At 42.1% G+C, this 22,573-nt stretch overlaps 1 protein-coding gene across 6 annotated transcripts in view; it reads left to right on the forward strand.

Annotated features, from left to right (window-relative positions):
- STARD13 (StAR related lipid transfer domain containing 13) overlaps positions 1-22,573 on the forward strand; it is a 518,446-nt gene that overhangs the window by 207,394 nt on the left and 288,479 nt on the right. For all 6 annotated transcript variants that reach the window (XM_045016174.1, XM_045016165.1, XM_045016200.1 and 3 more), the window contains one exon: positions 11,634-11,667. In XM_045016174.1, coding sequence (XP_044872109.1) covers positions 11,634-11,667 — 34 coding nt within the window. The remainder of the gene's footprint in view (positions 1-11,633; positions 11,668-22,573) is intronic.

The following is a 22,573-nucleotide window of genomic DNA, read 5'->3' on the forward strand; positions in this document are numbered from 1 at the left end:
GAAATGGATTGGACTAACATATTTAGGGATCTAAAGGCAGATGACGCCTGCGGTTACTTCAGGTTGAAGTTGCAGGAGTTGTCAGAGGCATGTATCCCGAGAAAGGGAAAACGGCTTGTAGGTAGCAGTTTTAGACCGAGCTGGATGAGCAAGCGTCTTAGAGGGGTGATTAAGAAAAAACAGAAAGCGTACAAGGAATGGAAAATGGGAGGGATCAGCAAAGAAACCTACCTTATTGACGTCAGAGGGTGTAGGGAAGCAGTGAGAAAGGCAAAGAGCCGGGTGGAGATGGACCTAGCGAAGGGGATTAAAACCAATAGCAAAAGGTTTTTTAGCCATATAAATAGGAAGAAAACCAAGAAGGAAGAAGTGGGACCGCTTAAAACTTTAAACGCAGTGGAGATTAGGGATAATCTTGGAATGGCACAATATCTGAACGAATATTTTGCCTTGGTCTTTAATGAGGCTAATGAAGGGCTAAGGAATAGTGATAGAGGGACTGATGGGAATGAAGATATGGGGGTAGACATTACGGTATCTGAGGTAGAAGCCAAACTTGAACAGCTAAACGGAAGTAAATCAGGTGGCCCGGATAATCTTCATCCTAGAATATTAAGGGAATTGGCGAGTGAAATTGCAAGCCCGTTAGCGATGATTTTTAATAAATCTCTAAACTCGGGGGTTGTACCGTTTGACTGGAGATTAGCTAATATAGTTCCTATATTCAAGAAGGGGAAAAAAAGTGACCTGGGTAACTACAGGCCTGTTAGTTTAACATCTGTAGTATGCAAAGTCATGGAAAAAATTTTAAAGGAGAGAGTGGTTACGGAGCATGAGGCCGATGGCAACTGGGACAAATTACAGCATGGATTTACGAAAGGTAGATCGTGCCAAACCAACTTGATCTCCTTCTTTGAGAAAGTAACAGATTTTTTAGACAAGGGAAATGCGTTAGATCTAATATATCTTGATTTCAGTAAGGCGTTTGATACGGTACCGCATGAGGAATTACGGGTTAAATTGGAAAAGATGGGGATCGAAATGAAAATCCAGAGGTGGATAAGGAGCTGGTTAAAGGGGAGACTGCAGAGGGTCGTATTGAAGGGGGAACTGTCGGGTTGGAGGGGGGTTACCAGTGGAGTTCCTCAAGGTTCGGTTTTGGGTCCGATTTTATTCAATCTATTTATCGCTGACCTGGGAACAAAGAGTAGGAGTGGGCTGATAAAGTTTGCGGATGACACCAAGTTGGGAGGTATTGCAAATTCGGAAAAGGATCGGGATATCCTCCAGGGAGATTTGGATGACGTTGTAAACTGGAGTATTAGTAACAGGATGAAATTCAATAGTGAGAAGTGTAAGGTTATGCATTTAGGGATGACTAACAAGAACTTTAGTTATAAGCTGGGGACGCACCAGTTGGAAGTAACGGAGGAGGAGAAGGACCTAGGAGTCCTGGTTGATCGTAGGATGACTATGAGTAGGCAATGTGATGTGGCCGTTAAAAAAGCTAATGCGGTCTTGGGATGCATTAGGCGAGGTATTTATAGTAGGGATAAGGAGGTGCTAGTCCCGTTATATAAGGCGTTGGTAAGACCTCATTTGGAGTATTGTGTGCAGTTTTGGTCTCCCATGTTTAAGAAGGATGAATTCAAACTGGAACGGGTACAAAGAAGGGCCACTAGAATGATCCGAGGAATGGAAAGCCTGTCGTATGAAAGGAGACTTGAGAAGCTCGGTTTGTTTTCCTTAACCAAAAGAAGGATAAGAGGAGATATGATTGCACTCTTTAAATATATCAGAGGGATAAATACCAGGGAAGGAGAGGAATTATTTCAGCTCAGTGCTAATGTGGACACGAGGACAAACGGATATAAATTGTCAGTCAGGAAATTTAGGCTTGAAATTAGACGAAGGTTTCTAACCATCAGAGGAGTGCAATTCTGGAACAGCCTACCGAAGGAAACAGTGGGGGCGAAGGACCTCCATGACTTTAAGATTAAGCTAGATAAGTTTATGGAGGAGATGGTATGATAGGATAACGGGCTTAGTCAATAGGTCAATTAAGTGCCACACTGGTAATTAGTACAATGGGTCAATGATAGGATATTGTTAGCCTTTTTCCAGAGGGTATGGCTGGAGAGTCTTGCCCGCATGCTCGGGGTTCAGCTGACCGCCATATTTGGGATCGGGAAGGAGTTTTCCTCCAGGGTAGATTGGCAGTGGCCCTGGAGGTTTTTTGCCTTCCTCCGAAGCATGGGGCAGGGGTCGCTTGCTTAAGGAGTGGGTGGATCGGCTTATGTGGCCTGCATCTTGCAGGAGGTCAGACTAGATGATCATAATGGTCCCTTCTGATCTTGAATTCTATGATTCTATGACATAGTTTGAGCCCCAAGTATGTGGTTTTTTTGGGGTTTTTTTGGTTTTTAAAGAGAGAGTTATAAGAAGTGTAAAATTTGGATGTTACATTATTTTTTTAGTGGGACTGTATCTCACTTAAACGACCTCAAAAATTTTGACTACTGAACCCTGTGGCTGTTTTCAAGACAAGGGTTTTTTGAGGGCTTCTTTCCCCTAATCATCTTTCTCTTACCCTAACCTATTCTTTTGTGCTCCCAGCACTCTGTTCTATATGTACATGCAATGGTGAAAAGGGACAAATTTTCTTACCCAGATCCAGTCTTTCAGCCCCACAAAATCAGCAGTTACCCTGATTTTGGAGAATTAGGAACGTAAAGGAAAATTTCATTTTTAAAGGTGATCTGTAAAGAGTCAATAACTGAGACTGTGCCTTTGTTTGATTTTCTTCTGATGTGTAAAGAAGGCATGCAGATTTGGGGGCCTAGGCGTTTTATGTTGTACTTTGTTTGTTTTGGGGTTTTTGGGAAGGGAAGATACATTTATGTTGTCTCCTTTTATATTAAAAATTCAAGTCCTGCCTAGCCTGGGGGACTCATGCTTTGTCTTTGTCTAGACTAGTGGGTGGTCCTGTTATAATTTGAGCTAATTGATTGTAAATGCTAATTATGTTGATAACCTTAGGGCATGTCTACATTTGCCATTTAAAGCGCAAAAGTCCCTTTTTTTGTGAAAAAAATGTGGGAGCGTCTACACTTGCCAATGACTTTTTGTGGCAAAACTCAGAAGTTTCACCGCAAACAGAAAACCACCTCCACGAGAGGGGTACAGTTCTTACTGGTGATACTTTTGTGGTGATGTGCAAGTGAAGTCACATTCTTCCTGTTTACACAACGTATCCCACAACACCTAGGTGACCACTCTGGCCAGCAGCTCTGCTGTGCTGACGCCAGGTAAACAGACGTCTGCCCCTCCCCCTGAAAAGCCCCGGGAACTTGAAACTCCCCTTCTTGTTTTCTTGGCAAGTGCTCACTTATCGTCTGGCCAGGTGACAATGGCTGCTCCACAGAGCAAATGATCCCCTGCTTGGAGCAATGCTGAGCTACTGGAGTTGATCAGTGTTTGGGGAGAGGAGGCTGTGCAGGAACCCAGGATGCCCTGCAATCACCCCCACTCCTTCCCACAAGACCTATCCTCAAAATGGAGAGAGTTACGCTGTGGGATAGTTGCCCTCAGTGTGCTGCTCTCATGGCGATGGAAGTGCTGCAAATGTGAACACGATCTGGCACCTGTGGAAGTAAGTGGGAACACAAACCAGTGCTTTTCTTTTACCGGTTCCCTATCACCTGTGAAACTGCAAATGTAGACATAGCCTGAGGCTCTCCACATGTTTGTTGTGAAGCACAAAGTTTTGTGGTTTGCCCAAGGCTAAGCTCCCATGTCCTGATACCCTGCAAATGTTTGTGTCTAGATTAGCATTTACAATCACTTAACAAGCAATTGGCAAACAATTACAAAAGGAGGACAAATGCTAGTCCAGGCAAAGCCTATGATATCAGGAGAACTAGTGAAATGATAAGGACACTAGTCAAGAGACAAAAAAACTGAGCAATGGAGAGAGGAAGGGATTTTAAATCACCCTTTGAAAAACGCTGTGTTTTGTCTGATTTTGTTAACACCTATTTATCTTCAGTGCTAAATGAGTATTTTGGATAAAGGATGCATGGGTGCAAGGGAGGGATGAGAGAGACAAATTTTGCCCCAGATTTTTACTATAGTGGGGGGCAGGATAGTGCCCCCTTCCCCCCTTAAATGGTACTCTTGAGGACAGACACCTCCCACCCAGGCAGAGCAGAGCGGCTTGGCACTCGCAGAAATGGGGGAAGGCATTGGAAGTGACTCTGCATGCACACGCCCTCCTACACACCACACCTTGCCTGTGTTTGGGGGCCAATGCCTCCCTGCCCCTCTAAAACTGCACCCATGGTGTACTCCCTTCCCCCTCTCCAGACACTGCAGCAGGCCCCACCCAACTTGGACCACTGCAGAGCTGCTGAATCTGCTCAGTATCTGGGGAGATGAGGCTGTGCAGTCCCAGCTGCGCTTGAGCCGTAGGAATTTTGATACCTACAGGCAGATTTCTTGAGGCTGTGCGAAAAGGGCTATGATGGCCCTGGTATCTGGCTGCTCAAAATAAGCAGCCAAGCAGTCTTCCTTAACATTCCATCCCCGAGCAAACCTTTCACCCTTAGCTTCACAAAGATTACACGCGGCTATGACCATGGGAATATTATCCTCATTGAGGTCTAACCTGCCATAAAGGCATCACCAGCACACCTTTAATCTGCCAAAAGCACATTCCACTGTCATCTGGTACCTACTCAGCCTGTTCTTGAATTGCTTCGTACTTCTGTCCAGGTTTCCTGTTTAAGGTTTCATGAGCCATGGCTGTAGGGGGTATGCCAGGTCTCCCAGGATCACTATCGGCATTTCAATATCCCTCACTGTAATCTTCTGGTTTGGAAAGAAAGTCCCCACTTGTAGCTTTCTATACAGGCCAGTGTTCCTGAAGATGTGTGCATCATGCACCTTCCCGGACCACCCCACGTTGATGTCAGTGAATCGCCCACAGTGATCTAAAAGTGCCTGCAACACCATGGAGAATCATAGAATCATAGATAGATTAGGAAGTACTCCTTCCTATTGATGTACTCCATCACAAGATGGTGTGGTGCCAAAATTGGAATGTGTGCGCCATCTATTGCCCCTCCACAGCTAGGGAAACCCATTTCTGTAAAGCCATCCACTATTTCATGCACATTTCCCAGAGTCATGGTCCTTCGTAGCAGGATGCAATTAATTGCCCTGCACACTTGCATTAACACAGCCCCAACAGTCGACTTCCCAACTCCAAATTGATTTGCGACCGACCAGTAGCAGTCTGGAGTCACCATCTTCCACACCGCGATTGCCACAAGCTTCTCTACCAATAAGGCACCTCTCATTCTGCTGTCCTTGTGCCGCAGTCCTGGAGCGAGCGCCGCACAGTTCCCGGAAGGTAACTTTCCACATCTGAAAATTCTGTAGCCACTGCTCATCATCCCACACTTGCATGATGATATGATCCCACCATTCAGTGCTTATTTCCCAAGCCGAAAAGCAATGGTCCACCCTCTGCAACTGTTCTGTGAATGCCAAGAGCAATCTAAAGTTGCTCCTATTCATATCATGCACCATGTCAGGCAACTGGGAGTCGTCTTCAGTTAGGAACTTCATGATTAACTGCACTGCCATCCACGATGTCTTCATGACAGTTATCAAAGCATAGGAGAGTAGTGTGAGATCCATCCCTTCTCACAAAGATGCTGGGGTGCACAGCAAAGAAGGGCCGTTGAAAAATGCCACAAAAGAAAGCCAGAAGCCCATGGAATTCTGGGACAGAAAGCAATGCATCATGAGACATTGAGCCCAGTCCCAAGATGTACCGTAATCTACTCTGCCTTCCCACAAGACCTAGCGGCAGAAGGTGTTGAGCTGGACTGTGGGATAGGTACCCACAGTGTACAGCTCACGCTGTTGATGCTAGGGCCCCAAGTGTGGATACGTTCTGCTGACAGACGGAGTGAGAGTGAACATGCAATACCGATTTTTATTATGGGGCTTTTTGAGTTTCATTTTGAGGGATGTTGGTGTATAGGGAGTGGTTTGAGGATGGTTTCTATGAGTCCTGGTATTCCTTGAGTAAGAGTGCTGTGGCCAGATATGATGGGTCTGCCTGAGTTCCCTTGTTTGTGTACATACCTTAGGAAGTATGTAGAAGGTCCTTGGGTTGGATTCCTGGGGGATGTGTTTGTAGAGTTTCTCTTGGAGTTGTTTAGGAAAGGATTTGATGATATCTTTAAATTCCTGGGTCAAATGTGGTGTGGGGTCTTCTCTGAATTCTTTATAATAGATGGTGTCGGAGAATGGTCCCTTGTAATATGTGTTCACTGCTTATGCCAAACAATCTGTTCAAACCTTGTATTTAGCAGGGATATTTTGAATTCATTTCCCAGACATAAAGAAGAGCTCTGTGTAAGCTCAAAAGCTTGTCTCTCACACCAACAGAAGTTGGTCCAATAACAGATATTGCCTGATGCAACTAGTCACTCTCGATCATTCTCTATCAACCCCTTTTGGAATTTGTGAATCTGTTGTAAACACAGGAACATTTTGTTTCCAGAATAAACACATTATAGTGGTATCTTGAACAAATATGGAGTAATACAGTGTATTGAACATTATGCCAACATACAAGCAAGAGAAAAAAAGCTTTACTACTAGTTACATAATTTAAATACTTTGAAACTGTATTCAGACTGGGTCCAAATTTAGCAGACAAAGCAGTTAACCATTCGTGTCTGCCATCCCTATCCTCCTATAACTTTGACTTCATTCCCTTGCATCAGCCAAATAGGTCAAGGCCAGAGGCATGTGGGATGATACTAAACCCCACTTAACAAGATCCATAAGGAACAGCATTAAGTGAAATGTGCCATGTTAGCCTTTTGCTTATCAAGACTGATCTTCTGAAAAGTATTGCAAAGTGATGGTAAGAGAGAAGCAGTGTTTCTGAAAGCAAGACAAAACCACCAAATCAAATACAATATTAGAGCAGCAAGTCACAGAAAGAATCAAGTCAGTTGTGACAGGTATGATGAAAGGGATTAATAAAACCCCTTTTTTGGAGTACTTTCTGCTTATGCTGCTTTTACTGATAGCAGGTAGATGTTCCTGATGCACTAAAAGTAAATCCTTGTACTAAATGTGCCTTGGCTCTTAAAACTTGGATCTAGCCTCTATTGTTATAATTTTGGGAAGTTTGAGCCAGATTATCAACTGCTGAAAATCAGCATAATTCCATTTTGTACATTAATCAGAGAACTTTTTGATGTTTAAACGTGATAAATTATAATTTACTAAAACAGCTGCTCTTTTAGTATAAACTACATTCACTTTGTTTTTCTTTTGATGACAGTTTTAATATTGTTAAAAGTGGTATTCATCATTATAGACTTTATTGTTACTCTGTTTCAATTTATTGTAAACCTTTTTTCCCTCTAATTAACAGGTTATTTCGGAGTGACAATTTTTAAGTCCTTTTCAGCTACATTTCTATTTGATCAACACTTCAAACACTACACCAGCACTAAATGTTGCCTTGGCTCCCACGTCTCTGCTTCATGTCAATGATGAATACACGAGCTGGCCCACTGTCCCCAGTACATGGTTTATTAAAAACATTCTATTACATATCTGCATGATTCAGTGCATCAGAATATATACAAAGTAGTAGTAGGTAGAGGATAAAGAGCCATATAAATCTGGTCTTCTCTGACAGTTGATCTGGACTTGGAGAAAATCCAGGGGAAGAACTTGAAGAGAACATTTGTAGTGGAAAAAAGGTCATAATAGTGGAGGCTATGTTCAAGTTTTAAGAGACGAGTAATTTAGTACAAAGATTTATTTTTAGGATTTGTCTTTCACCTTACCAATTAAAATATTATACTAGAGAAAACTGTATTTAGATCTTTATTAATAAAGAACAAATTATTTTTAAATCCATTCTTCAATGATAAAATTACCCTGAAGCCTTTGAAATTATATACAGTGACTAATTCTACTTTTGTACTTGCAGGCAAAATTTACAATTTTCTGGATTTTTAGAACTGAACTTTGAATTTTCCAGGGAGTTTCAATGAACTTTGAATTTCAATGGGAGTTGGGTGTTTAACTTCCTTAGGCTCCTTTAAAATCCCAGCCTAAAATATTAACTTCAATTCCATTTTCTGTTGTTGCACAAGGTAAAAAATTCTGCATGCTGCAGATATCTGGATTCTGTGAGACAGAAAAGTCTTGGACACAACTGTCATTTTTATTTCTGTGAAAGCAGCAGATGAAGTTACAGGACTGGCTAGCATTGCAGAATAATTGTGCTGTTGCAGATTACAATAATCCTGAGTCCATTAGAGTTCCCATTTCATAGTCATTTTCATTGTCAAAAAAAGCTTTTATGTGACGAGAAGCTTACTAGGACAAAATCTTACATTATTAAATCATCTAATCCAGTTGTAGTGTGTGGGTTTCATGCCCACACTATTTATGCATGTCAGAGATCATGTGTATATTTGAGGGAAAAAAAATTTGATGACCATGTTGATCTGTTTTCATTGATGGATTTATATCTCCTCCTAGCCTCAATTCTACATAATCTTAATTGTTTGTTTGCATAATCTATATATGTGAAATTGCTTTCAGGGCTATCTTTAGGATTTTGGATTATTCTTGAGGTGGGGGATGCATCTACACAATCTCCTTTTCTTTACCTCCCCACACACTGTGAATCTTCATCTTTCCTTCTCTCTTTTGCCAAACACCCCAAATATTATTTCGCTGATTCAGAAAGGTGGCTTCAATGGGACCAATCACATGCTTAAAGTTATACCTGTTTTAAAGTATCTTGCTGAACCAAGACTTTTCTCTCTCCTGCTTAGCATGGTTTGGGAAAGGCCCGGCAGCCAGGACTTTGCCAAGAGTGAGCTAGCAGAGATCATACTAGACACAGCTGCCAGTGGAGCAGGGATCAATGTTCTCAGACAATAGACCCAACAGGCAAGGAGCTGTCTACTAAATTGTTGGCTGTTCTCAGAGCAGAGCGATAACGGACACAAATACTCCAAGTGCTTTAAGACAGAGCTAGAGAATGACCTCCCACTCGAGTTTCCCATATTACATGTCCTTTCCTTTTCTAGGAACTAGAAATCCAAGAACTCTGAGTTTAACTTAATTCCACAGTGGCCCCAAATTAACTTGGAGCCCCACCCTTGATCATACATTTCTCAGATTCCATAAACCAGACTTTATCAATGTCCTGTGATCATAAAACAAAGTGGGTCTGAAGCTCCTCTCTGAGGTGAATTAGGAGTGAATCCATTGAGGTCACTGGTGTAAAAGTGGTACAAGAGGAGGACTGAGGCCAATGTCTATCTGTATTCTGTTTTTTATAGCTCAAGTAAATGGTTTAATCAATGCAAGATATTTGTCTTTGGATTCTATTTAACACTTCCACTTGCAAAATTACTACAGCTGGAGTTGTTAGTGAATTATTTCTCTATTATTCAGAACAGCAGGTGCTGGAACCTTGCACTAGCCTAGTCCATGCTTTCTGTGGATTTGATTGGATATTGGCATGCAGTTCAGATGGGATGCTAGTGCTCCAACAAATGTATTTTGTTATGCAGTCAGTTATATAGTGCCTTACTATTACTATTTCCATAAATCACTTTTAATCTGGCAGATTTCTGTTGCCATCTGGGTTTGCTCCAACTACAATTTGCATCTTTTGTTGTATGCTGTTCTAAAAAGACATTGGAAGTTGTTGTAGCCTGACCTTGATTGTAAAATAACTGGTGCCCCTAGGGCTATGCTAGAACACTAAAACTGAGGATGATTTATACACACTGAGAAAGTACTTATTCCTGGATTTAGGTGCTCTGACTAATTTAAAAGCATGAACTAAACAAAATAAATAAAATCTAGCAGTTTATCCCCACTTTAAACAACAAAGTTAACCAGGTATTAGATAGTTGACCTCAGTCCCAAATACATCTCAACTTTCTCCAACAGCTTTGAAACATAGATAGACCTTGCCCTAATTCAGACCTTGCCCAGAGGTAGGTGAGAATTACAAAGTTGAGGGCTCTTTATGGAGAATACCACCAGTGCTGACCATTTGAAACTGAGGAAGTCTCTAGCTTGACCACCTCTGCTGATTGCTTCTGTGAGAGTATGGCTCAAGGAAAACAGTGCTCTGTTAAGCAGGCAAGTCTAAGGCCATGTAGGGGTTTTACAGGCTGACATAAACACCTCAGATTTCATCTAGAAGCTCATTGCAGATCATAAAGTGCTGGTATAATGTGCTTCCATGCTCCCAGTGAGACACACTGCTCCAAAAGCAGGTGGCCACACCCTGCACCAGCTTCCATTTCTGCATAGACTTAAGCTTTCATTCCATTGCTATAGTCTGATCTTGAGTTGACAAAATCCTAGATAATGGGAATGAATTTCAGCTCCAGAAGAGGTTGCAACCTTCTAACCAAATGTAAGCAGAAAAGAGTTCTGGCCACTGCTTGTATCTCATCGTCCAACAGCTTTTGGGGATTTAACAAGGATCCCTACATTGCATATATAAGTGATAACAGTGATATTATCTCAACATTGCTTCCAGTTGCTGTCTCCAATTGAGCACCATCACCTAAATCACTGGATTGAGTTTACAGCCATCTAGTTCTTCCGCCTGTACTGCATAGGAATTGGGTAGTATCCCTTTAAATAGTTTGAGCCCTCTAGAGGGCATCCTTGTCTTCTGTTGTAGAAGCTCCCAGGACCTAACAGAGTATCAGTGTATATATGTAGCTAGGCTGTGTATGTTTGTATGTAATTAGTAAACATGGTTAATTAGAACCCAACTCTGTCCACGTGGTTTAAAAGTGGTTGAGGTTAGGTCAGAGTTAGCTAATACATTAACCAAATGTTAAATCTCACTCCCATGCTAAGCTAAACCCAACCTAGCCTTGACCACTTTTGCTGTACAAAATTTAAACTGTGATCATAATGGAGCTTTTACAAAGTAAAATTGTCTTGCAGTATTTCCTAGGATGGGAAAACAACTCCATGCTGCCTCACCTAGAAAGAGTGATTTTTTTTTCTATTCTGAAAGTAAAAAATTTGATTACATTTTGTATTTAAGGGAGGAGCTTTCTGGTGTTTCAGTAAAACTTGTATACAAATTAAGAGCTGAGGATAAATTTTTTTAAGTTAAGTTTGTATGGAGTGATCCTCATCAAGGCTGGAGAGGCAGCATTTAACGGATGAGGCAATGTAGCAGTTTAGTGCTTCTGAGATAGAGGTGCAGATGATTATCATGTAGCGGGACCAAAGAATGCACAATAGCAAGATATGGAAGTGGCTGCATCTCAAGCAAACAGCAGATTCTATGAAGTTCTCATCTGGAATCTTCTTGGTATCCAGAAGGATCAGTTCAGTCTTTTGGTTTTACATAAATTGGGTGAAAATTAAGCTTATCTTGTCCCCAGGGCCTTTAATTTAAAAGTTATGGGTTGTACTGACCTAAACAAGATGGCGATGTTTTCAAGTCTGTTCTTACTTTTGTCATAAAACTATATCTTGAGCCTTTTGGGAAAATGTGTTCTTGCTAAACTAAAAATTATTTCTTACAGGTGTTGTCTCAGAAGCGGAGCAAAGAGAAAGCAGGTAAGTCCATAGTCTTTTGCAAAAGACATTCTGCTACTTACAAGTTATACCTTATTGAAAGTTTCTCAAGAAACAAGATAGACATGTTAAAAGAATATACATCTTGATGGAGCATCGGTGGTACTATCTGCGTTTATACTAGACTCGGGTTCTGTATGTTTTTCAGTGCTGTTGTTTTGGACAGTTTTGTACTATTGTCCATGAACATAGTGTATACATTTTCTCTAGTCACTGTTAGGTCATAGGGAAGTTGCAAATTCTGCTACTTTGGTTTTACAGCTTGTAAAGTGGTTTCTGAAATAATATGATAAAGTAAAATATATTTCTAGAAAGTCAGTGTTAGTGATGTGGAATTTGACAGTATGCCAGAATCTGGCCTCTTTCTTGCCACTATTTAAAGTGTATTTATTTAGCTAGGACTTTGGCAAATCATTTATGGGACATTAAGGAGGGATCACTGTCAGACTGATGTGGCCATTAAGTATTAACGATACCCACTTATTTGATTAGTACATGGGAAATTATTTCTCTTGTAATTAATTTTATGTGAGGCACCCAAGTTCATCGCAATAGTCATTACACTTGTGGAAATAAATATCTAGAAATCCAAACTCACTCAGTGTGACTGCTAGGAGCTTAAAGAAAGGTTTGGATATGCATCTGTGTGCACAGAGGTCCTCATTCAGCACTGCACTTAAAATATGCTTAAATCCCATTGACTTCATGAGTCCAATTGATTTCAGTGAGATGTAAGCCTATGCATGAGTGCTTTGCTGAACTAAGTCCAGAGTTCTTTAATATGTTGTAACTGAGAGCAATGAAGAAATGTAGAAAACGGCAGGTGTTTTCAAAAGTGATATTGGTATTTCATAACAGTAACGTAATTTTGCAAAGAAGCCCAAAGAATGACTTGGTGAATCCTTATTGTCACATAACCCTATGTCTGTTAGAACCCTTTTAAAAATAATGAAGTATGGGGTTTCTGGATCTGCACAAATCAGAGAAAAATTAATTTCCTTTACAGTGCAAAGTACAGTGAATATGCAACACACGCTAATTAAACATAAAGCAATTGTGGAACTTTGTTTTAATGATTTTGTCTCCATATTACCCTATTTCTCCTCTTTATCTGGCTGGGGGACTGGTTTGAACATGTCCTCTAACCCTGTGATCTCTTCTAGTTTAAATTAGCATCTGCCCCCTTTCCTTCTGTTCCCAAATTGCATCTTCTGTCTTTCCAAGGGCTGTCTTAACTCTGGTAGAAATAGATGAGGGAATCATTTTTACCGCCAATGTCACTGGTTCAACGGATCAGCTGGCAAAGATGCTGATTTAGCACAATGGTTGGAATCTGGCCTAAAAAACTGAGGTCTTAATTGGCAGTTCTGAGCCCATCTGCTTTACCATTGTGTCAATGAAATGTGATGGTTGTTAATTATAGTATAGTTCTATTATGTTTCTGTGCACATTAACTTTATCTAGTAGATCAGTTGTATTTTTGAGTAAACAATGTAAATACTTACCTATGAAAAATAAGTCTACATTATGCTAAAGGTGAACAGCTTCCATCAGATGCTGGTATTGATTTAGTAATGAAATATTTTCTTCAGTTCTCTATTGAAATATGCACTTGAATCAAAATCTATATGTTGCACTGAAGACTGGAATCTTAAAGGATTTACAAGCATGTGAATTTTAAACAAAATGGAGTATTTAAACAGCATTTCCAGTATTTTCACTATGATAAATTTCTTAATTGCTTTTCTTTTACAATAATATATCCTTTGTCTCTGCAAGAGAAATAAGATTTATCACACATCTTACAGTTGGAGAATGCTTGCTGCAAATTGGATACCAATAGGCTTTGTTACAAGTGATTTCCTGACATAATTTGCTCACTGAAGTTTAACCATGGCATGTTGTTATGTAATAGAGCTCGTCAGGAAATTTTCAGTGAAACAGTTTTTCATCCAAAAATTGCAATTCATCAAAACCAGACTTTTGACAGAAGATCTCTTTCGACAAATTTCCCATTTTAATTTATTTTGGGAAAAAATATATATGCCATTGAAATATCATGTTTTGATATTTTCAAAAGGAAAAGTGTTGTTGACTTTGTTTTGAAATTTAAGTTACATTATAGTAAAACAAAATGTAAAAAGTCAAAATCAAAATGAAACATTTTGAAATGACCGAAACAAAGCACTTCAATTGACCTGAACTGAATTTTTTTCAAATGTTTTAGTTCACAAAAATTTTCAAGATTCTGACATTTTGTCCCAATTCAGGATGGGAAAAAATGTTGAAATCTGAGAAATTCTGTCCAGATGGGAAACCAGTTTCCTACCCTGCTCTGTTATGTACAGCAATACAGTACTCTTTGTTTGATATGCATCTTATCAAAACACAAACACTGGAGATTCCCTATCATTGTAAGTTTCCTTATCGTTATCCATTATAGGCAATATTTTTTGTTGTTTTTAAAGCAGAATATTTTTAAAGGCAAACAGAATTTGCAAAAACCTATATCAATGCAATATCAAGGTTGTGAATTTAAGCACAATCAAATCAGGAATTTAAGGTTTGTGTTGCAAAATTAACTTGCCCATAATGGGCACACTACTTATTAAGGCGTATCTTTAGCAGGTGAACTAGAAAACAAAGGGTAGAAATAAATGGTCAGTTTTTACAGTGGAGCGATGTAGCAGGGTTCCCCAGGGATCTGTACTGGGACCAGTGCTGTTCAACATATTAATAAATGAGCTGGAAAAAGGAGTAAACAGTGAGGTGGCAAAGTTTGCAGGTGATACATATTATTGAAGATAGTGAAGTCCAAGCTGACTGCAAGCGATACAAAGGGATCTTACAAAACTGGATGACTGGGCAACAAAATGACAGATGAAATTCAGTGTTGATAAATGCAAACTAATGCACATTGGCAAACATAAATCACAACTATACATACAAAACAGTGGGGTCCAAATTAGCTGTTACCCTCAAGAAAGAGTTCTTGGAGTCATTGTGGATAGTTCTCTGAAAACATTTGCTCAATATCAATGTCGAAAAAGCTAACAGAATGTAAGGAACCCTTAGGAAAGGGATAGATAATTAAAAAAAATTAATAAGTGTCAGGTTTAAAACCAACAAAAGGAAGTACTTCTTCATATAATGCATTGTCAACCCGTGGAACTTGTTGCCAGAGGATGTTGTGAAGGCCAAAAGTATAACTGGGCTCAAAAAAGAATTAGATAAGTTCATGGAAGATAGGTCCATCAATGACTATTAGACACGATGATCAGAGATGCAACCCCATGCTGTGGGTGTCCCTAACCCTCTGAAGCCAGGAGGTAGGACAGGATGACAGGATAGATCACTAGATAATTTTCCAGTTCTGTTCATTCCCTCTAAAGCATCTGGCACTGGCCACTCTCAGAAGACAGGATAATGCATTAGATGGACCATTGGTCTTGCCCAGCGTGGCCATTCTTATGTTCTTATGAAATAGTCTTCAAAAAATACCAAACAGCTATGTGCAATCAGCTGCTTAATTTTGCATTTCCTGACTGTTTTGTGTTTAACTTCAAAATCTTAAAGATGCAATAATGTAATTTGTGCATTCAATTTCTTTAGTGTGTTAAAGCTCTCTTAATAAAAGAAGAACATAAGCAGAGAAGAAAGTCCCCAAACTTCACCTCTCATGCTTTATTTCTCTGCACTCCTCTCTCTCTCTCTCCTTGACATTCCTCCTCATTCTTTTCCCTTGGTCACCACTTCCACATTCCTCTCCTTTTCCCTTTGTCCTTTCTTTCTCTTTCCTTGGCCCTTTCCTCCTTATAGATTCCTTTCCTCTTCTTTCAACTTCAGTGTCCCACCCTCCATTTTCTCTCCCTCTAGGGTTGTCATGGCATAAAGAATGAATTTCAGGTAATGCTAGAATTGCTCAGGGGTTCATCATCTTCTTCCCCACCTACTATGAAGCTACCAGTTGTTTACAGGGAGTCCTCACTTCCAGCCTTGAATAAGGAAGGAGCTAGTGATCAGCGACAGTGCTACTAGAATACTGGACAGTAGGAGTTTCGAGCCTTTTTCCCTGTCATTGGTTGGCACCAGTGTTCCTCTGGTCAGGTCAGGGGCATACATATGTTGCTTTCCCTGGCCTCTAGTAATAGCGCCACAAAATCACATTTGTCTGTGAGGGGAAAATACTTTTCTTTTACTGTTTTTCTTTTCTTTTGCATTTTTTTAGCTTTTAAAAATAAATAAAAGATGTTTGGGATGCCATTTCCTGGAGTTTCAGAGTGAGTTCCTCACAATATGTTTATCAGAATACTTAAAATGTTTTCTAAGAAAAGTTGCAACTGCACAGAGTCACTTGGGCCCTCCGGGAAACATTTTAGGGCACACTAGCATTGTTAGAAATATAGTGACATGTTCAACCCTCAAGAATATGGCAATATTTTTATGAGTATGAATATTGTAAATAACATTCTGCACATTGAAGATGATGTACATTAGGAGAAAATATTAAATACTGGCAAGAGGTGAGTTAGTAAAGGGATGACTTGGTATTCCTGTTCTACTTCCTGATTTATTTCCCTGATACTGTATGCTGTGCTATAAGAGTTGCCACTACTAAACAACAAATCTAAACTTTTGAACCAAACCCGTCACAATGATTTTCAAATAACTTAAACCGTAAATTAGAGGATACTCATTTCCAAAGGACAAGATGAGTTTTCTCCAGGTTTGGAGTTCACATTTCTGTGAACAGTTGTGAGTGCATGTTCCTATACCACAGTTAGCTACAATAATTATACTTGAGTTTGCAGCCCCGGCAGCTTTTAATCATTTAGTAAACTACTGTGCCCAAAATGTTCAAACTTACCATACTTAGGCCTGGTCTACAGTATGAGTTTAGGTTGAATTTAGCAGCATTAAATCAAACTAACCCTGCAGCCATCCACACAACAAAGCCGTTTTTGTCGACATAAAGGGCTCTTAAAATCGATTTCTGTACTACTCCCCAACAAGGGGAGTAGCGCTGAAATCGACATTGCCAGTGTGAATTAGGGTTAGTGTTGACACAATTAGATGGTATTGGCCTCCGGGAGCTATCCCACAGTGCACCATTTTGACCGCTCTGGAAAGCAATCTGAACTCGGATGCACTGGCCAAGTAGACAAGAAAAGTCCTGCGAACTTTTGAATTTCATTTCCTGTTTGTCCAGCGTGGAGAGCTCATCAACACAGGTGACCATGCAGAGCTCATCAGCACAGGTGACCATGCAGTCCCAGAATCGAAAAAGAGCTCCAGCATGGACCATATGGGAGGAACTGGATCTGATCGCTGTATGGGGAGACGAATCCATGCTATCAGAACTCCGTTCCAAAAGACGGAATACCAAAACATTTGAAAAAATCTCCAAGGTCATGGTGGACAGAGGCCACAACAGGGACTCAACACAGTGCCACATGAAACTTAAGGAGCCGAGACAAGCGTATCAGAAAGCCAAAGAATCAAATGGACATTCCAGGACAGAGCGGCAGACATGACGCTTCTACACTGAGCTGCAGGCAATTCTAGGCGGGGCCCACCACCACTACCCCACCCCGTCCGTGGACTCCGATGATGGGGTACTCTGTTGCCATACCGGAGGATTTTGTGGACGGAGAAGATGAGGAGGAGGAGGAGGTGGAGGTTGAGGAGAGCACACAGCACAGTGTTCTCCCCAACAGCCAGGATCTTTTTCTCACCATGATGGAAATACCCTCCCAACCCTCGCAAGGCGGTATCGTGGACCATGAAGCCGTAGAAGGGACCTCTGGTGAGTGTACCTTTGTAAATATAAAACATGGTATAAAAGCAAGTGTGCTTTAATGATTAATTTGCCCTGAGAACTTGGGATGCATTCGTGGCCAGTACAGCTTCTGGAAAAGTCTGTTAATGTGTCTGGGGATGGAGCAGAAATCCTCCAGGGACATCTCCTTGAAGCTCTCCTGGAGGTACTCTAAAAGCCTTTGCAGAAGGTTTCTGGGGAGAGCAGCCTTATTCCATCCTCCATGGTAGGACACTTTACCACCCCATGCTAGTTGCAAGTAATCTGGTATCATTGCATGACAAAGCCTGGCAATGTATAGTCCCGGTGTTTGCTGGCATTCAAGCAACGTCCGTTCTTTATCTCACTGTGTTATCCTCAGGAGAGTGATATTGTTCATGGTAACCTGGTTGAAATACGGGAATTTAATTAAGGGGACATTCATAGGTGGCCATTCCTACTGGGCTGTTTGCCTGTGGCTGAAAAGAAATCCTCCCTGCAGTTAGCCAAACGGTGGGGGTGGGGGTGGGCACTGGCGCTGAGCTGTTTGCGTTTGGCTATCAGGGATCTTACCTGATACCAGCCATGCGGTTGGAGAAGGGTTAAAGCGATTATCGCAGAGAAAAGGATCGGGGGGGGGGCTTCACGCTGAGCTGTTTGCGTTTGGCTAGCAGGGATCTTCCCTGATACAGCCTTCTGTCCACTGGGGTGGAGTGGTTGGGTGCCTGGAGCCTACCCCCCATGTGTTCTTGGTCATCTGGGTGAGGAAGCGGCTATGGAACATGGAGAGGAGGGAGGGCGGTTAAACAGGGGCTGCAGCGGCAGTCTCTCCAGCTAATGTTCCTGAACCTCCACCAGATGCCGGATCATGTCTGTTTGTTCCCGCAGTAGCCCCAGCGTTGTTTCGTGCATCCTCTGATCTTCCTGCCGCCAGCTCTCCTCACGTTCACTGGCCACTTTCCTGTCCTGTACTATTGTGTCCCTCCACACTTTCTGCTCAGCTCTTTCAGTGCGGGGTGCCTGCATGAGCTCAGAGAACATTTCATCAAGTACATTCAACAAGTATTGAAGTGGCCTCTTCCTTCTCTCCTCCCCTCCCCCACCCAGACTACCTTGTGAGTTAGCTCCCTGTTTTTATAATCAATTAATAAAGAATACATGGTTTTTAAATGATAGTGACTTTATTTCCAATCTGTGATTGAAGGGGGGAGCCCAGGAGTAGCAGGGAGCTCCAGGGGCTATTTAAAGGGCCCGGGGCTCCAGCTGCCTCTGCTGCCCTGGTCCTTTAAATAGCTGCAGGAACCCCTCAGCTTCCCCAGGGCTCCCGCAGCTATTTACAGGGCCAGCGTGGTAGAAGCAGCGGAGCCCCAGGCCCTTTAAATAGAACCCCGGAGCCCTGGGCTGCTGCTGCTACCCCAGTGGGGGAGGCACTTACCTTACAGGATGGGCCAGGGCTGGCTCTGACTCCCTCAGCCATGCCCCTTCCGCCTTAGGCCCCACCCCTTCCAGGGGCCAGAGTTGGCCCCAGCATACCGGTAAGTCACTGGACTTACTTTCACCCCTGGTCTCGGGAGGGGGTGGTCAGGGGACAAGGAGCTGGAGGAGGTTGATGGGTTGTGGGTTCTGAGGGGGGCAGTCAGGGGCAGGACGTGGGTTGGGGTCGGATGGGGAGGAGACAGGCACGTGGGGCTTGTACTCACTGAGCGGTTCCCTACCGGGTCTTCGGCGGCACTTCGGCAGCGGGGGCGGGTCTTCACTCGCTCCGGGTGAAGGACCCGCCGCCGAAAACCTGGAGCAATTGAAGACCCCCACGCCGCTGAAGTGCCGCGAAGTACCCAGTAGGAAACCAGTTCTTAGGATTTTGGGAGCTCATCACTGTGTCAACTATATTGTTGCTGTCATTTCATAGGGGAGCTGCTTGTCTGCCCTGCTGGGATATGGTTACCGTAATAAAATAGCCAACAACAACAAAAGAGAAAATATATTATGGGGAGAAAAATTACTATCCATTTTGACAGACCCATCATTATTCCATACGGTAGCAAATTGCACTTTGATTGTTCTTAGCAGTACTTCTTAAGAAAACTTATTTATAACTGAGGTTTTGAGTAGTGTTGAATGCTGCTTAAGAAGAGTGACATAAATAATAGTTTGTAATCCACTAGTAAATGCCCCTCTAGTAAACGCCACATAGAAGATTACGTTCTTCTAACTCAAGTACGAGAGGTCTGTGCTGGGGAAATCAAAGGTCCTGGGTAGAGTTCTCCAGAGAGAGGTCATTCCATTTCACAGAGGATTCTAATATTTTGACATTTCATTTGATTCCGATTCAGAACAAAAGCCTCAAATTTTGAAATTCTCTGCAAAACACAAAGTTCTTGGGTCTTGGACTGAGACGGTCAGCATGGTGAGCTGCCCCAGAACTGGAACCCCAGAAAACTCTGAGGTCCCTAGCACCAGTGCAGTTCGCATTATTATTAGTTACCATTTTTAGTATAGCAGTGCCTAAGGGTCTCAGCCAAAGATCAGGGCCCTGCTATGCTAGGCACTGTAGAAACATTTATTGAAAAGACAGTCCCTGTCCTAAAGAACTTAAAGTGCAGGTTAAAAAAAAAGTAAAATATTTTCTTAAATAATTAGCAATTATTTTTTCAGAGTTTGAAAACTTGTGTGGGTGAGGAGGAGCATTCGGGTGACAACAAAACTCAGCAACAAAACTGGTGCCATGCCCAGTAATGTTCATATCCCCTGGATCTGTCTATGAGCCAGTGTAACCCAAACACCTCCTGGGTGTGATATTTTGTCCCCTCTAGTGGCACCGAGACCACTTAGAGATTAATGAGTCTTCTCTACAGCCTTAGCTAAGGGCCAATTGACTTTTTGCTCATGCACTAAGCTTCAGAGGTCCCCAGTTCAATCCCACCGACCAACAACCAGGGTTGGTCGGTGTTACAAGTGGGGGCTCATCCGGGATATCAACTGGGAAGTCTCTGAAGCTCACATGCTTCCTCAGCTAGGGGAAGTATGTAACCCTCCCCCTGCAACCTCCTGGGTGTGGTGTTCTGTCCCTTCTAGTGGCACCAAGTCCACTTAGAAATTAATAAGTCTGCTCTACAGCCTTACCTAAGAGCTTTTAGCTCATGCTGTAGAGGCTCATGCACTAAGCTCCAGAGGTCCCAGGGTCAATCCTGCCTGCTGACGACCAGGGTCTATTGGTGTTACACCAGTACTTGCTGTGCTAAGTAGAATGTACTTATATCATTTAATTTTTCAAGGCATAAGGTCCCTCTCCATACACTAGGTCAAAACTAAAATAGTCTCCTCCAAAACAGCCCTGCTCTAACACCACTAAAGGCAATCCATTCCCTTATCAGAGGTCCAGGATGAAAAGATGTAGCTCTTGCCTTTAGAAATGCTGAGTATAGAGACCTGTGCACTATGAGCTAGAGATCATAGCAGAAAGAAAAAGGAGAGGGTGGAATCACTTGAAAGAAATTTTCAAAGGAATGGGCAGCCCTACTGAAATCCCTGTGACTTTGTTCTGACCTTCCTGTCTGCATCTGTATTACTCCTCTGGGCAAGTTAGAGCACCTGTTCTGAGGAGGATAATGACGGATAGATGTGTGTGTCTGAGAGAAGGAGTGGGATGCTTCTGGTCTCCAGTCAAAGCACAATCATCACTGGATGAAACTAAGCAAGCTAATTTCTCCCAGTATATCTCCTAGCAGCAATTATTTTACTCAGATTGAGCATTTTGGTTCCTTAATGTATTTTAAAGTTATCACTAAACAGCACAAGACAACAGTTAACTCGAAGCACTCTAGACTGTGCTAAAAGGAAGTGAGTTTACTCTACTGACAAAATAATGAAGTCATCTTAAGAGCTGACAGATCTCCTATTTTTATGATGTCTGAAAAACTAAATATAGCAGCATATAGTCATATTTGCTGATGCACAGTAATGTAGTCTCTAGCAGCAAGGAGCTGGCAGAGAAGATGGTGCACTGCTGTAATACAATAAAATCCTTACACGACCTTGGCCATTTGTGAAATGCTCTGTGGATAGATGTGTGCCCTTGACTGATGCATTACGAGATACAAAGAGAAGCAGATGTGACCTTACGGCTTTAACAAATGGCCTGATCCTGCTTTTCCAGGCAAAACTCCTCATTGACTTCCAGGATAACTCTCACTGAAGAAACTGAGACCATATGGCATATCAGCAGCTATATATGTCATGCTGTAAAAGGGACCTGCTGCAAAAAATGGGCCTTATTATGGGAGGTACTGAGCACCTGCAACTCTTATCGGCCTTTAGTGGAAACTGCAGATGCTTGGCTCATCTCAAGATCAGGCCCATTCTTTTCATCAGATCCTTCTAACTACATGCACCTTGCACCTTTTCAGTGGTACAAAGCTTCATGCTTACTGAATATGCTGTGGCTTTACTGCAGACCTTGCGCCATGGGCACAACATAGCTGCACTGCCCCAAGGGCAGACCAGGAATAAGACGGTGACTCAGAGCCACAATCTATTCCGTGATTTCCCCCTCACTCCAGTTGGAGGAACAAGCCCTATACCTGGTGCAGATTACTTTCCCTGCCTGGCTGGTGTGCTGGGGGGTGGAGCCAAGGCTCTGCCCACTGCCCATCCACTCACCTGTACAGGAGAGATAGTAGCAGCCTCTGTAGACTTCTTACCTCTCCATGCTGTAACACACAATACAGGTACTTCCACTCCTTACTGCCCTGCACAGGAGGGTGTCTAGGGTCAGCATCTGACCCTAAGTTATTTGTGAGAAAAAACATTCTACCAGCACATTTTATAGAGCTCAGGATGGGGATATTGTGTGTGTTCTGTAATCAGAACCAACACCGAGTTCAGATCCCCACTAGCACTGGGTGACATTGTTCACACAAATAGTTTATTCAAGGAAAACTGCAGATTTATTGTAAATAAACAATCACATCATTATCATAAAAAAGGGAGTAAAAACACCCCCAAACAAAATAAAATGAAAAACTGGGAGGGGGTGTATTTCAGCTCGAACAAAATCTTTTGTTTGACCCAAAATGAATTTTTGTTTGTTTG

Source organism: Mauremys mutica, chromosome 1, assembly GCF_020497125.1.
Source record: "Mauremys mutica isolate MM-2020 ecotype Southern chromosome 1, ASM2049712v1, whole genome shotgun sequence".
NCBI classification, from domain to species: domain Eukaryota; kingdom Metazoa; phylum Chordata; order Testudines; family Geoemydidae; genus Mauremys; species Mauremys mutica.